At 49.4% G+C, this 17312-nt stretch overlaps 1 protein-coding gene across 11 annotated transcripts in view; it reads left to right on the forward strand.

Moving 5' to 3' along the window:
* Positions 1–17312, forward strand: part of LOC134995897 (zinc finger protein 768-like) — a 923052-nt gene that overhangs the window by 777263 nt on the left and 128477 nt on the right. For 10 of the 11 annotated variants that reach the window (XM_063951146.1, XM_063951148.1, XM_063951151.1 and 7 more), the window contains one exon: positions 1274–1348. In XM_063951146.1, the coding sequence (XP_063807216.1) occupies positions 1274–1348 (75 nt within the window). Of the gene's footprint in view, positions 1–1273; positions 1349–7807; positions 7876–17312 lie in introns of those variants that run through there. The other variant, XM_063951155.1, reaches the window with a different exon arrangement.

The following is a 17312-nucleotide window of genomic DNA, read 5'->3' on the forward strand; positions in this document are numbered from 1 at the left end:
GCGGATATTCCTCCTGTCACTGTCAGTGTAACATATGGGAACACGTATGGCCGGATATTCCTCCTGTCACTGTCAGTGTAACATATGGGAACACGTATGGCCGGATATTCCTCCTGTCACTGTCAGTGTAACATATGGGAACACGTATGGCTGGATATTCCTCCTGTCACTGTCAGTGTAACATATGGGAACACGTGTGGCCGGATATTCCTCCTGTCACTGTCAGTGTAACATATGGGAACACGTATGGCCGGATATTCCTCCTGTCACTGTCAGTGTAACATATGGGAACACGTGTGGCCGGATATTCCTCCTGTCACTGTCAGTGTAACATATGGGAACACGTATGGCCGGACATTCCTCCTGTCACTGTCAGTGTAACATATGGGAACACGTGTGGCCGGATATTCCTCCTGTCACTGTCAGTGTAACATATGGGAACACGTATAGGTCGGATATTCCTCCTGTCACTGTCAGTGTAACATATGGGAACACGTGTGGCCGGATATTCCTCCTGTCACTGTCAGTGTAACATATGGGAACACGTGTGGCCGGATATTCCTCCTGTCACTGTCAGTGTAACATATGGGAACACGTATGGCCGGATATTCCTCCTGTCACTGTCAGTGTAACATATGGGAACACGTGTGGCCGGATATTCCTCCTGTCACTGTAACATATGGGAACATGTGTGGCCGGACATTCCACCTGTCACTGTCAGTGTAACATATGGGAACACGTATGCCAGGATATTCCTCCTGTCACTGTCAGTGTAACATATGGGAACACGTGTGGCCGGATATTCCTCCTGTCACTGTCAGTGTAACATATGGGAACACGTGTGGCTGGATATTCCTCCTGTCACTGTCCGTGTAACATATGGGAACACGTATGGCCGGATATTCCTCCTGTCACGGTCAGTGTAATATATGGGGACACGTGTGGCCGGATATTCCTCCTGTCACTGTCAGTGTAACATATGGGAACACGTGTGGCCGGATATTCCTCCTGTCACTGTCAGTGTAACATATGGGAACACGTGTGGCCGGATATTCCTCCTGTCACTGTCAGTGTAACATATGGGAACACGTATGGCCGGATATTCCTCCTGTCACTGTCAGTGTAACATATGGGAACATGTATGGCCGGATATTCCTCCTGTCACTGTCCGTGTAACATATGGGAATAATGACTACTACACAGAGACACTGCCCCTTCTGACTCTGCCTATGTGTGTCTGTGTGTAACACTGTCTGCTTATTGTCATACACAGGAACTGAGGCCGGTGTAGAGCTGGATGCTGGTGATCATCGGGGGCTGCAGGAATTCCTCCCAGAGTCCAGTGCAGGTCAGTGATGCTCGCTCTTCTATAATGTGACATCTATCACATTGCCGGACAGAATGGGAGATCATAGACTGTGCACGGCGGCTGTTCTGGGTGTGAGACGCTCCTATCGCAGCTCCCTGTTCTGTAATATGTTGGGGAGAATAGATGTCTGACCGTCTGATATGAGAGGGATCGGGCTGCTCCTCTGGTCACATGTAATGGTGAGAGGCCGTGATTCCGGCTGTAGGGGCAGTATGTGAGGAGCAAGGACAGATACACAAATGATTATACACGTGTCCTCATATATTGTTATGGAAGTTGCGCTAAACTGCACTTCTTGGCACACCAGAGTCTCACCAGTTCCCGTGAGACTCTGCCAGTGTCGAGCGACTTTTTTTTAAATGTTTCTACCCAAAAATGCATCTTAGTCGCAATGCTGCATGACTAGGACGCCCCAGGAGACTGTGCTGACTAATTTGATATGAGACTCGTGTATATGTATAGTATGCGACTGAGTCTGAATTTGTAGTATGAAGTACTAAGTCTTAACGTGTGTATATGCACTTACTTGCTTGGCTGCATGGCACGCGTGTATGTGCTGATCTTATCTGAGAACATTCCTACCCGTCCACTTTCTACCTCTGCGGCTATAACGGTTGGTGAATGCAAAATGTATATTTACGTTCCTTACCTTCTGGGCAGGCATATGGTAAGATCACACATCATACGCTACACAAACTAGTGTAATACTTGGATAACATTAAATTCCTGCCCCCTGGTAAGATGCTTCCTCAGACAAAAGTTTTTATGCAAAAATAAACCCAAAAACGTAATTTCTCTGACGTCCTAGTGGATGCTGGGAACTCCGTAAGGACCATGGGGAATAGCGGCTCCGCAGGAGACAGGGCACATCTAAAGAAAGCTTTAGGATCACCTGGTGTGCACTGGCTCCTCCCCCTATGACCCTCCTCCAAGCCTCAGTTAGATTTTCTGTGCCCGACGAGAAGGGTGCACACTAGGGGCTCTCCTGAGCTCTTTGTGAAAGTTTTAGTTTAGGTTTATTATTTTCAGTGAGACCTGCTGGCAACAGGCTCACTGCATCGAGGGACTAAGGGGAGAAGAAGCGAACTCACCTGCGTGCAGAGTGGATTGGGCTTCTTAGGCTACTGGACATTAGCTCCAGAGGGACGATCACAGGTTCAGCCTGGATGGGTCACCGGAGCCGCGCCGCCGGCCCCCTTACAGAGCCAGAAGAGCGATGAGGTCCGGAAAAATCGGCGGCAGAAGACTTTCCTGTCTTCAGATAAAGGTAGGCGCACAGCACCGCAGCTGTGCGCCATTGCTCTCAGCACACTTCACACACCGGTCACTGAGGGTGCAGGGCGCTGGGGGGGCAGCGCCCTGAGACGCAATAAATCGATAGAATACCTTTTATGGCTAAAATAAATGCATCACATATAACTCCTGGGCTATATGGATGCATTTAACCCCTGCCAAAACATACAAGAAAACGGATGATAAGGACGCCGAGAAAGGGGCGGAGCCTATCTCCTCAGCACACTGGCGCCATTTTCCCTCACAGCTCAGTTGGAGGGAAGCTCCCTGGCTCTCCCCTGCAGTCACTACACTACAGAAAGGGGTTAAAAAAGAGAGGGGGGCACAAATTAGGCGCAGTATAAACAATACAGCAGCTATAAAGGGAAAAACACTTATATAAGGTTATCCCTGTATATATATAGCGCTCTGGTGTGTGCTGGCAAACTCTCCCTCTGTCTCCCCAAAGGGCTAGTGGGGTCCTGTCCTCTATCAGAGCATTCCCTGTGTGTATGCTGTGTGTCGGTACGTTTGTGTCGACATGTATGAGGAGAAAAATGATGAGGAGACGGAGTAGAGTGTCTGTAATAGTGTTGTCACCCCCTGGGGGGTCGACACCTGAGTGGATGTACTGTTGAAATTGCGTGACAGTGTCAGCTTTGTATAAAAGACAGTGGTTGACATGAGACAGCCGGCTACTCAGCTTGTGCATGTCCAGACGTCTCATACAGGGGCTCTAAAGCGCCCGTTACCTCAGATACAGACGCCGACACGGATACTGAATCCTGTGTCGACGGTGAAGAGACAACCGTGATTTCCAATAGGGCCACACATTGCATGATTGAGGCAATGGAAAATGTTTACACTCTTCTGATAATATAAATACCACCAAAAAAAAAAGGGGTATTATGTTTGGTGAGGAAAAACTTCCTGTAGTTTTCCTGAATCTGAGAAATAAAATGAGGTGTGTGATGATGCGTGGGTTTCTCCCCGATAACAATTGATAATTTCTAAAAAGTTATTGGCAGTATACCTTTTCCCGCCAGAGGTTAGGGTGCGTTGGGAAACACCCCCTAGGGGGGATAAGGCGCTCACACGCTTGTAAGAACAAGGGCTCTACCCTCTCTGGAGATGGCCGCCCTTAGGGATCCTGCTGATAGAAAGCAGGAGTGTATCCTAAAATGTATTTACACACATACTGGTGTTATACTGCGACCAGCAATCGCCTCAGCCTGGATGTGCAGTGCTGGGTTGGCGTGGTCGGATTCCCTGACTGGAAATTTGATATCCTAGATAAGGACAGTATATTATTGCCTATAGAGCAATTAAAAGATGCATTTCTATATATGCATGATGCACAGCGGAATATTTGCCGACTGGCATCAAGTATAAGTGCGTTGTCCAATTATACCAGTAAAGTGGTCAGGTGATGCGGATTCCAAACGGCATTTGGAAGTATTGCCTTAAAAAAGGTAGCCTCTCAAAATAAGACGCCGTATTATCAGGCGCAGTCCTGGTTGGCAAGCGGACAAAAGGGTTCCTCTTTTCTGCTCGTGACAGAGGGAGAGGAAAATGGCTGCAGAGATCAGCCAGTTCCCAGGAACAGAAACCCTTTTCCGCCTCTGCCAAGCTCTCAGTATGACGCTAGGGCTTTACAAGTTCAGGCACGGTGGGGGCCCGTTCTCAATGAATTTCAGTGCGCAGTGGGCTCACTCGCAAGTAGACCCCTGGATCCTTCAGGTAATATTTCAGGGGTACAAATTGGAATTCGAGACGTATTCCCCTCGCCGTTTCCAAAAGTCTGTTTTACCGACGTCTCCCGCTGACAGGGAGGCAGTTTTGGAAGCCATTCACAAGCTGTATTCCCAGCAGGTGATAATTAAGGTACCCCTCCTGCAACAGGGAACGGGGTATTATTCCACACTATTGTGGTACCGAAGCCAGACGGCTCGGTGAGACCGATTTTAAAATCTAAAATCTTTGAACACTTACATACAGAGGTTCAAATTCAAAATTGAGTCACTCAGAGCAGTGATTGCAAACCTGGAAGAAGGGGACTACATGATGTCTCGGGACATCAAGGATGCTTACCTTCATGTCAAAATTTACCCTTCTCACCAAGGGTATCTCAGGTTATGGTACAGAACTGTCACTATCAGTTCAGACGCTGCCGTAGGGATGGTCCACGGCACCCCGGGTCTTTACTGAAGTAATGACCGTAATGATGATATTCCTTCGAAGGAAGGGAATTTTAGTTATCCTTTACTTGGACGATTCCCTGATAAGGGTGAGATCCAGGGAACAGTTGGAGATCGGTGTAGCACTACCTCAGGTAGTGTTGCGGCAGCACGATTGGATTCTCAATATTCCAAAATCGCAGCTGGTTCCGACGACTTGTCTTCTGTTCCTAGGGATGATCCTGGACACAGTCCAGAAAGAAGGTATTTCTCCCGGAGGAGAAAGCCAGGGAGTTATCCGAGCTAGTCAGGAACCTCCTAAAACCGAACCAAGTCTCAGTGCATCAATGCACAAGGGTTCTGGGTAAAAAGGGTGGCTTCCTACGAAGCAATCCCATTCGGCAGATTCCACGCAAGACTTTCCAGTGGAACCTACTGGACAAATGGTCCGGGTCGCATCTTCAGATGCTTCAGCGGATAACCCTGTCACCAGGGACAAGGGTATCCCTCCTGTGGTGGTTGCAGAGTGCTCATCTTCTAGAGGGCCGCAGATTCGGCATGCAGGACTGGGTCCTGGTGGCCACGGATGCCAGCCTGCGAGGCTGGGGAGCAGTCACACAGGGAAGGAATATCCAGGGCTTATGGTCAAGCCTGGAGACATCACTTCACATAAATGTCCTGAAGCTAAGGGCCATTTACAATGCTCTAAGCTTAGCAAGACCTCTGCTTCAAGGTCAGCCGGTGTTGATCCAGTCGGACAACATTACGGCAGTCACCCACGTAAACAGACAGGGTGCCACAAGAAGCAGGAGGGCAATGGCAGAAGCTGCAAGGATTCTTCGCGGGGCGAAAAACCATGTGATAGCACTGTCAGCAGTTTTCATTCCGGGAGTGGACAACTGGGAAGCAGTTTTCCTCAGCACGACCTCCACCCGGGAGAGTAAGGACTTCACCCAGAAGTCTTCCACATGATTATAAACCGTTGGGAAAAACTCGACAGGTATTGCGCCACGTCAAGGGACCCTCAGGCAATAGCTGTAGATGCTCTGGTAACACCGTGGGTGTACCAATCAGTGTATGGGTTCCCTCCTCTGCCTCTCATACCCAAGGTACTGAGATTGATAAGATGGAGAGGAGTAAGCACTATATCAGTGGCTCCGGATTGGCCAAGAAGGAATTGGTAACCGGAACTTCAAGAGATACTCACGGAGGATCCGTAGCCTCTACCTCTAAGAAGGGACCTGCTCCAGCAAGGACCTTGTCTGTTCCAAGACTTACCGCGGCTGCGTTGACGGCATGGCGGTTGAACGCCGGATCCTGAAGGAAGAAGGCATTCCGGATGAAGTCATCCCTATCCTGATCAAAGCCAGGAAGGATGTAACCGCAAAACATTATCACCGCATTTGGCGAAAATATGTTGCGTGGTGCGAGGCCAGTAAGGCTCGACGGAGGAAATTCAACTGGGTCGATTCCTACATTTCCTGCAAACAGGAGTATCTATGGGCCTGAAATTGGGGTCCATTAAGGTTCAAATTTCGGCTCTGTCAATTTTCTTCCAAAAAAGAACTAGCTTCAGTCCCTGAAGTTCAGACATTTGTTAAAGGGGTACTGCATATACAGCCTCCTTTTGTGCCTTTAGTGGCACTTTTGGGATCTCCAGGTGGTTTTTGGGTTCCAAAAGTCACATTGGTTTGACACACTTAAATCTGTGGAGTTAAAATATCTCACAGAAAAAGTGGTCATGCTGTTGGCTCTGGCCTGGGCCAGGCGCGTGTCAGAACTGGTGGCTTTATCCTGTAAAAGCCCTTATCTGATTTTCCATTCGGACAGGGCGGAATTGAGGACTCGTCCTCAGTTTCTCCCTAAGGTGGTTTCAGCGTCTCACCTGAACCAAACCTATTGTGGTGCCTGCGGCTACTAGGGACTTGGAGGACTCCAAGTTGCTAGACGTTGTCAGGACCCGGAAAATATATGTTTCCAGGACGGCTGGAGTCAGGAAATCTGACTCGCTGTTTATCCTCTATGCACCCAACTAGCTGGGTGCTCCTGCTTCTAAGCAGACTATTGCTCGTTGGATTTGTAGTACAATTCAGCTTGCACATTCTGTGGCAGGCCTGCCACAGCCAAAAATCTGTAAATGCCCACTCCACAAGGAAGGTGGGCTCATCTTGGGCAGCTGCCCGAGGGGTCTCGGCTTTACAACTTGGCCGAGCAGTTACTTGGTCAGGAGCAAATACGTTTGTAAAATTCTACAAATTTGATACCCTGGCTGAGGAGGACCGGGAGTTCTCTCATTGGGGGCTGCAGAGTCATCCGCACTCTCCCGCCCGTTTGGGAGCTTTGGTATAATCCCCATGGTCCTTACGGAGTTCCCAGCATCCACTAGGACGTCAGAGAAAATAAGAATTTACTTACCGATAATTCTATTTCTCGTAGTCCGTAGTGGATGCTGGGCGCCCATCCCAAGTGCGGATTGTCTGCAATACTGGTACATAATTATTGTTACCAAAAAATTCGGGTTATTGTTGTAGTGAGCCATCTTTTCGAGAGGCTTCTCTATTATCATGCTGTTAACTGGGTTCAGATCACAAGTTGTACAGTGTGATTGGTGTGGCTGGTATGAGTCTTACCCGGGATTCAAAATCCTTCCTTATTGTGTACGCTCGTCCGGGCACAGTATCCTAACTGAGGCTTGGAGGAGGGTCATAGGGGGAGGAGCCAGTGCACACCAGGTGATCCTAAAGCTTTCTTTAGATGTGCCCTGTCTCCTGCGGAGCCGCTATTCCCCATGGTCCTTACGGAGTTCCCAGCATCCACTACGGACTACGAGAAATAGAATTATCGGTAAGTAAATTCTTATTTTACCATTGAGGATACTTGAATAGAATACTTGGTAAATAGTGGAGTGACAGCATCTGTACTCTTCAAACATTTTATCAGCTCTATTTGTGTAGCCAGGTCATTATGGCTCTGTCTGTCATTATGGCAGCTGGAGATTCAGTGGAGAACTATGACTTCCAGGGTAGAGTTCCTGTCAGCTGACCGCCGCACCACCAGTCGTAAGCCAGGATACATCCCAAAGCAGTCACAGCGAATAACAAGGTAGCAGGGGGTATAATGGGATCCTTCCTGCATACAGCACTCGCCAGTACAATTTCTAACAGTTCCTACTTGTACAGAGCTCCTGTAACTAGTTTTCCAAAACTAGTGTTCTCCCTGTTACAGTGCAGAATTCTATCTGGCTGCACTGTGGCATCCAGGGGATACGGTCGTTAGGTCGACCACTGAAGGTCGACAGGTCAAACGGTCAACATGAGTTTTTAATTATTTTTTTTACTTTTTGGATTTTTTCATACTTAACGATCCACGTGGACTACGATTTGGAACGGTAACCTGTGCCGAGTGAGCGGTAGCGGAGCGAGGCACGTTGCCCGAAGCATGGCGAGCGAAGCGAGCCATCCGAGGGGATACGGGGCACTAATTGGGGTTCCCCGTCACTTTACGAAGAAAACTACGCCAAAAAAAGTGGGAAAACAAAACAAAAACCATGTCGACCTCTTCACCTGTCGACCTAGTACATGTCGACCTAATGACCATGTCGACTTATTGTCCATGTCAACCTTCCATGGTCGACCTAATGACTGTCAACCTAAGTTGAGTCGACCCAACGACCCATACCCGCATCCAGTACTCAAGTTGCTGTTCCAGTTGTCTTTACTTTTCCTGACTCCAGAACACAGAAGACCTCAGCGTGTGACTGTCTGTAAGCTTCTGCATTTTCTATGTCTGCATAGTTCCCACTGTGTCCAGCTACAGACTAGCTACTGCTCAGTGGGGGTCATTCCGAGTTGATCGCTCGCTAGCTAGTTTTAGCAGCCGTGCAAACGCTATGCCGCCGCCCACTGGGAGTGTATTTTATCTTAGCAGAAGTGCGAACGCTTGTGCAGCCGAGCTCTGCAAAAACAGTTTGTGCAGTTTCTGAGTAGCTCTGAACCTACTCAGCGCTTGTGATCAGTTCAGCCTATTCGTGTCCGGATTTGACGTCGTACACCCGCCCAGCTAACGCCCAGCCACACCTGCGTTTTTGCAAACCCTCCCTGAAAACGGTCAGTTGACACCCAGAAATGCCCCCTTCCTGTCAATCTTCTTGCGGCCGTTAGTGTGACTGAAAACTTCGCTAGAACCTGTGCACAACCACAGCGGGCTTTGTACCCGTACGTGGCGCGTGCGCATTGCGGGGCATACGCATGCGCAGAAATGCCGTTTTTTTTAGCCTGATCGCTGCGAACAACGGCAGCTAGCGATCAACTCGGAATGACCCCCAGTGTCTCCAGTAATTTCCTGGGCTGATAGATTATTACAGTATTCCAACGTTTGCAAGAGACTGTGTCTTTGCAGATTCTCCAAACAGACTAATCGCCTGTGTGGCTCACCCGTGCTTTCCATGCTGCTACAGGAATCCTGAATCTCTGCTGTGCAAGTGATGGAAAGTTGTATCGCCCACGCTCCACACAGGAAAATGCAGCTCACTAAAATAGGGATGATCACCAATCACAAAAAGAATATAGTAAAAAAATAAGATTTTACTCACCGGTAAATCTATTTCTCGTAGTCCGTAGTGGATGCTGGGACTCCGTAAGGACCATGGGGAATAGCGGCTCCGCAGGAGACTGGGCACAACTAAAGAAAGCTTTAGGACTACCTGGTGTGCACTGGCTCCTCCCACTATGACCCTCCTCCAGACCTCAGTTAGGATACTGTGCCCGGAAGAGTTGACACAATAAGGAAGGATTTTGAATCCCGGGTAAGACTCATACCAGCCACACCAATCACACCGTATAACTCGTGATACTATACCCAGTTAACAGTATGAAATATAACTGAGCCTCTCAACAGATGGCTCAACAATAACCCTTTAGTTAGGCAATAACTATAAACAAGTATTGCAGACAATCCGCACTTGGGATGGGCGCCCAGCATCCACTACGGACAACGAGAAATAGATTTACCGGTGAGTAAAATCTTATTTTCTCTGACGTCCTAAGTGGATGCTGGGACTCCGTAAGGACCATGGGGATTATACCAAAGCTCCCAAACGGGCGGGAGAGTGCGGATGACTCTGCAGCACCGAATGAGCAAACTCTAGGTCCTCCTCAGCCAGGGTATCAAACTTGTAGACTCTTACAAAAATGTTTTAACCCGACCAAGTAACAGCTCGGCAAAGTTGTAAAGCCGAGACCCCTCGGGCAGCCGCCCAAGAAGAGCCCACTTCCTCGTGGAACGGGCTTTTACAGATTTGGGGTGCGGCAGTCCAGCCGCAGAATGTGCAAGTTGAATCGTGCTACAGATCCAGCGAGCAATAGTCTGCTTAGTAGCAGGAGCACCCAGCTTGTTGGGTGCACACAGGAGAAATAGCGAGTCAGTTTTCCTGACTCCAGCTGTCCTGGAAACATATACTTTTCAGGGCCCTGATTACGTCCAGTAACTTGGAATCCTCCAAGTTCCAAGTAGCCGCAGGCACCACAATAGGTTGGTTCACATGAAAAACTGATACCACCTTAGGAAGGAATTGGGAACGAGTCCTCAATTCCGCCTTATCCATATAAAATACAGATAAGGGCTTTTGTATGACAAAGCCGCCAATTCTGATACACGCCTGGCCGACGCCAAGGCCCACAGCATGACCACTTTCCACGTGAGGTATTATAGCTCCACGGATTTAAGTGGCTCAACCCAATGCGACTTCAGGAAATCCAACACCACGTTGAGATCCCACGGTGCCACTGGAGGCACAAACGGGGGCTGACTATGCAGCACTCCCTTAACAAAAGTCTGAACTTCAGGCAGTGAGGCCAGTTCTATTTTGGAAGAAAATCGATAGAGCCGAAATCTGGACCTTAATGGTACCCAATTTTAGGCCCATAATCACCTCTGACTGTAGGAAGTGCAGAAATCGACCTAGCTGAAATGTCTCCTTTGGGGCCTTCCTGGCCTCACAGCACGCAACATATTTCCGCCATATGCGGTGATAATGGTTTGCATTCACTTCTTTCCTAGCTTTAAATAGCGTAGGGATAACTTCCTCCGTAATTTTCTTTTCCTTCAGGATCCGGCGTTCAACCGCCATGCCGTCAAACGCAGCCGCAGTACGTCTTGGAACAGACAGGCCCCCTGCTGCAGCAGGTCCTGTCTGAGCGGCAGAGGCCATGGGTCCTCTGAGATCATTTCTTGGAGTTCTGGTTACCAAGCTCTTCTTGGCCAACCCGGAACAATGAGTATAGTTCTTACTCCTCTCCTTCTTATTATTCTCATTACCCTGGGTAAGAGAGGCAGAGAAGGGAACACATACACCGACTGGTACACCCACGGTTTTACCAGAGCGTCCACAGCTATCGCCTGAGGGTCCTTGACCTGGCGCAATATCTTTGTAGCTTTTAGTTGAGGCGGGACGCCATCATGTCCACCTGTGGCCTTTCCCAACGGTGTACAATCATTTGGAAGACTTCTGGATGAAGTCCCCACTCTCCCGGGTGGAGGTCGTGTCTTCTGAGAAAGTCTGCTTCTCAGTTGTTCACTCCGGGAATGAACACTGCTGACAGTGCTAACACATGATTTTCCGCCCATCGGAGAATCCTTGTGGCTTCTGCCATCGCCATCCTGCTTCTTGTGCCGCCCTGTCGGTTTACATGAGCGACCGCCGTGATGTTGTCTGACTGGATCAGCACCGGCCGGTGTTGAAGCAGGGGTCTAGCCTGACTTAGGGCATTGTAAATGGCCCTTAGTTCCAGAATATTTATGTGTAGGGAAGTCTCCTGACTTTTCCATAGCTTTGGAAGTTTCTTCCCTGTGTGACTGCCCCCCAGCCTCGAAGGCTGGCATCCGTGGTCACCAGGACCCAGTCCTGTATGCCGAATCTGCGGCCCCCTAGAAGATGAACACTCTGCAGCCACCACAACAGCGACACCCTGGCCCTTGGAGACAGGGTTATCCGCCGATGCATCTGAAGATGCGACCCGGACCACTTGTCCAACAGATCCCACTGGAAAATCCTTGCATGGGACCTGGCGAATGGAATTTCTTCGTAAGAAGCTACCATCTTTCCCAGGGCTCGCGTGCATTGATGCACCGACACCTGTATTCGTATTAGGAGGTCTCTGTCTAGAGACGACAACTCCTTGGACTTCTCCTCCGGGAGAAACCCTTTTTATCCTGTTCTGTGTCCAGAACCATACCCAGGAACAGTAGACGCGTCGTAGGAACCAGCTGCGACTTTGGAATATTCAGAATCCAGCCGTGCTGTTGTAGCACTTCCCGAGATAGTGCTGCTCCGACGAACAACTGCTCCCTGGACCTCGCTTTTATAAGGAGATCGTCCAAGTACGGGATAATTATTTCGGCCATTACCTTGGTAAATACCTCGGTGCCGGGGACAGACCAACGGCAACGTCTGGAATTGGTAATGACAATCCTGTACCACAATTTTGAGGTACTCCTGGTGAAGAGGGTAAATAGGGACATGCAGGCAAGCATCCTTGATGTCCAGTGATACCATGAAATTCTCCAGGCTTGCAATAATCGCCCTGAGCGATTCCATTTTGAACTTGAGCCTTCGTATATAAGTGTTCAAGGCTTTCAATTTTAGAATGGGTCTCACCGAACAGTCTGGTTTCGGTACCACAACATTTTGGAATAGTAACCCCGGCCTTGTTGAAGTAGGGGTACCTTGATTTCACCTGCTGGAAGTACAGCTTGTGAATTGCCGCCAGTACTACTTTTCTCCGAGGGCAGCAGGCAAGGCTGATGTGAGGTAACGGCGAGGGGGAGTCGCCTCGAACTCCAGCCTGTATCCCTGTGATACTATTTGCAGAACCTAGGGATCCACCTGTGGGCAAGCCCACTGGTCCCTGAAGTTCCCGAGACGCGCCCCTACCGCACCTGTCTCCACCTGTGGAGCCCCAGCGTCATGCGGTGGACTTAGAGGAAGCGGGGGAAGATTTTTGATCCTGGGAACTGGCTGCTGGTGCAGCTTTTTCCTTCTTCCCTTGTCTCTGTGCAGAAAGGAAGCGTCTTTGACCCGCTTGCTTTTCTGAAGCCGAAAGGACTGTACCTGAAAATACGGTGCTTTCTTAGGCTGTGAGGAAACCTGAGGTAAAAAAATTTCTTCCCAGCTGTTGCTGTGGATACGAGGTCCCAGAGACCATCCCCAAACAATTCCTCACCCTTATAAGGCAGAATCTCCATGTGCCTTTTACAGGCAGCATCACCTGTCCACTGCCGGGTTTCTAATACCCTCCTGGCAGAATGGACATTGCATTAATTCTGGATGCCAGCCGGCAAATATCCCTCTGTGCATCCTTCATATATAAGACGACGTCTTTAATATGCTCTATGTTAGCAAAATATTATCCCTGTCTAGGGTATTAATATTATCTGACAGGGTATCAGACCACGCTGCAGCAGCACTATTTATGCTGAGGCAATTGCAGGTCTCAGTATAGAACCTGAGTGTGTATATACAGACTTCAGGATAGCCTCCTGCTTTTTATCAGCAGGCTCCTTCAAGGTGGCCGTATCCTAAGACGGCAGTGCCACCTTTTTTGACAAACGTGTGAGCGCCTTATCCACCCTAGGGGATATCTCCCAACGTGACCTATCCTCTGGCGGGAAAGGGTACGCCATCAGTAACTTTTTAGAAATTACCAGTTTCTTATCGTGGGAACCCACGCTTCTTTACACACTTCATTCACTCATCTGATGGGGGAACAAAACACTGGCTGCTTTTTCTCCCCAAAAATAGAAACCCTTTTATGTGGTACTTGGGTTCATGTCAGAAATGTGTAACACATTTTTCATTGCCGAGATCATGTAACGGATGTTCCTAGTGGATTGTGTATATATCTCAACCTCGTCGACACTGGAGTCAGACTCCGTGTCGACATCTGTGTCTGCCATCTGAGGTAACGGGCGTTTTTTTTTTTTTTTTCTTGAGCCCCTGATGGCCTTTGAGACGCCTGGGCAGGCGCGGGCTGAGAAGCCGGCTGTCCCACAGCTGTTACGTCATTCAGCCTTTTATGTAAGGAGTTGACATTGTCAGTTAATACCTTCCACCTATCCATCCACTCTGGTGTCGGCCCCACAGGGGGCGACATCCCATTTATCGGCCTCTGCTCCGCCTCCACGTAACCTTCCTCATCCAACATGTCGACACAGCCGTACCGACACACCGCACACACACAGGGAATGCTCTGACTGAGGACAGAACCCCACAAAGTCCTTTGGGGAGACAGAGAGAGAGTATGCCAGCACACACCAGAGCGCTATATAATGCAGGGATTAACACTATAACTGAGTGATTTTTCCCCCAATAGCTGCTTGTATACATATATTGCGCCTAAATTTAGTGCCCCCCCCCCTCTCTTTTTAACCCTTTGAGCCTGAAAACTACAGGGGAGAGCCTGGGGAGCTGTCTTCCAGCTGCACTGTGAAGAAAAAATGGCGCCAGTGTGCTGAGGGAGATAGCCCCGCCCCTTTTTCGGCGGACTTTTCTCCCGCTTTTTTATGGATTCTGGCAGGGGTAATTTATCACATATATAGCCCTGGGACTATATATTGTGATGATTTGTCAGCCAAGGTGTCTTATATTGCCCTCAGGGCGCCCCCCCCCCCCCAGCGCCCTGCACCCATCAGTGACCGGAGTGTGAGGTGTGCATGAGGAGCAATGGCGCACAGCTGCAGTGCTGTGCGCTACCTTGTTGAAGACAGAAGTCTTCTGCCGCCGATTTTCCGGAACACTTCTTGCTTCTGGCTCTGTATGGGGGCCGGCGGCGCGGCTCCGGGAACGAACACCAAGGTCGGGTCCTGCGGTCGATCCCTCTGGAGCTAATGGTGTCCAGTAGCCTAAGAAGCCCAAACTACCACCTGTTAGGTAGGTTCGCTTCTTCTCCCCTTAGTCCCTCGCTGCAGTGAGTCTGTTGCCAGCAGATCTCACTGTAAAATCAAAAACCTAAATATACTTTCTTTCTAGGAGCTCAGGAGAGCCCCTAGTGTGCATCCAGCTCAGCTGGGCACAAGAATCTAACTGAGGTCTGGAGGAGGGTCATAGTGGGAGGAGCCAGTGCACACCAGGTAGTCCTAAAGCTTTCTTTAGTTGTGCCCAGTCTCCTGCGGAGCCGCTATTCCCCATGGTCCTTACGGAGTCCCAGCATCCACTTAGGACGTCAGAGAAACATTACAAATCAAGCGCTCTTTCTCTATAGTGCACCTCCCTATTGAAGTGGGGGTGTATAAAGAGTGATAATATAGTTACTGGTTAAATTCAGTCCTCCAAGCGAACATACACAGCCCCATCCAATGGTGATAAAGTATTTCTCTATCGTCCTAGTGGATGCTGGGGTTCCTGAAAGGACCATGGGGAATAGCGGCTCCGCAGGAGACAGGGCACAAAAAGTAAAGCTTTTTCAGATCAGGTGGTGTGCACTGGCTCCTCCCCCTATGACCCTCCTCCAGACTCCAGTTAGATTTTTGTGCCCGGCCGAGAAGGGTGCAATCTAGGTGGCTCTCCTAAAGAGCTGCTTAGACAAAGTTTAGCTAGGTTTTTTATTTTACAGTGATTCCTGCTGGCAACAGGATCACTGCAGCGAGGGACTGAGGGGAGAAGGAGTCAACTCACCTGCGTGCAGGATGGATTGGCTTCTTGGCTACTGGACATCAAGCTCCAGAGGGACGATCACAGGTACAGCCTGGATGGTCACCGGAGCCGCGCCGCCGGCCCCCTTGCAGATGCTGAAGTCAGAAGAGGTCCAGAATCGGCGGCTGAAGACTCCTGCAGTCTTCTAAAGGTAGCGCACAGCACTGCAGCTGTGCGCCATTTTCCTCTCAGCACACTTCACACGGCAGTCACTGAGGGTGCAGGGCGCTGGGAGGGGGGCGCCCTGGGAGGCAAATGAATACCTATAAAGGCTAAAAATACCTCACATATAGCCTCCGGGGGCTATATGGAGATATTTAACCCCTGCCTGATTTTTCTAAATAGCGGGAGACGAGCCCGCCAGAAAAGGGGCGGGGCCTATCTCCTCAGCACACGGCGCCATTTCCTCTCACAGCTCCGCTGGTCAGGACGGCTCCCAAGTCTCTCCCCTGCACTGCACTACAGAAACAGGGTAAAACAGAGAGGGGGGGGCAAATTTATGGCGATATTTTGATATAACAAAGCAGCTATAAGGGAGCACTTATTATAAGGCTATCCCTGATATATATATAGCGCTTTTGGTGTGTGCTGGCAAACTCTCCCTCTGTCTCCCCAAAGGGCTAGTGGGTCCTGTCTTCGTTAGGAGCATTCCCTGTGTGTCTGCTGTGTGTCGGTACGTGTGTGTCGACATGTATGAGGACGATATTGGTGTGGAGGCGGAGCAATTGGCAAATATGAGGATGTCACCCCCTAGGGAGTCGACACCAGAATGGATGCCTTTATTTATGGAACTACGGGATAGTGTCAACACGCTAAAGCAGTCGTTTGACGACATGAGGCGGCCGGACAATCAATTAGTGCCTGTCCAGGCGACTCAAACACCGTCAGGGGCTGTGAAACGCCCTTTGCCTCAGTCGGTCGACACAGACCCAGACGCAGGCACTGACTCCAGTGGTGACGGTGACGATTCAACCGTATTTTCCAGTAGGGCCACACGTTATATGATTTTGGCAATGAAGGAGGCGTTACATTTAGCTGATACTACAGGTACCACTAAACAGGGTATTATGTGGGGTATGAAAAAACTACCTATAGTTTTTCCTGAATCAGAAGAATTAAATGACGTGTGTAATGAAGCGTGGGTTGCCCCTGATAAAAAGCTGATAATTTCAAAGAAATTATTGGCATTATACCCTTTCCCGCCAGAGGTTAGGGAGCGCTGGGAAACACCTCCTAGGGTGGACAAGGCGCTAACACGCTTATCTAAACAAGTGGCGTTACCCTCTCCTGAGACGGCCGCACTTAAAGATCCATCAGATAGGCGGATGGAAAATATCCAAAAAAGTATATACACACATGCAGGTGTTATACTACGACCAGCTGTAGCGACTGCCTGGATGGGCAGTGCTGGGGTAGTTTGGTCAGAGTCCCTGATTGAAAATATTGATACCCTGGACAGGGACAATATTTTACTGTCGTTAGAACAAATAAAGGATGCATTTCTTTATATGCGTGATGCACAGAGGGATATCTGCACACTGGCATCACGGGTAAGTGCTATGTCCATTTCGGCCAGAAGAGCTTTATGGACGCGACAGTGGACAGGCGATGCGGATTCAAAACGGCATATGGAAGTTTTGCCGTATAAAGGGGAGGAGTTATTTGGAGTCGGTCTATCAGATTTGGTGGCCACGGCTACAGCCGGGAAATCCACCTTTCTACCTCAAGTCACTCCCCAACAGAAAAAGGCACCGACTTTTCAACCGCAGCCCTTTCGTTCCTTTAAAAATAAGAGAGCAAAGGGCTA

The sequence above is a fragment of the Pseudophryne corroboree genome, chromosome 2, assembly GCF_028390025.1.
Source record: "Pseudophryne corroboree isolate aPseCor3 chromosome 2, aPseCor3.hap2, whole genome shotgun sequence".
Classification (NCBI taxonomy): domain Eukaryota; kingdom Metazoa; phylum Chordata; class Amphibia; order Anura; family Myobatrachidae; genus Pseudophryne; species Pseudophryne corroboree.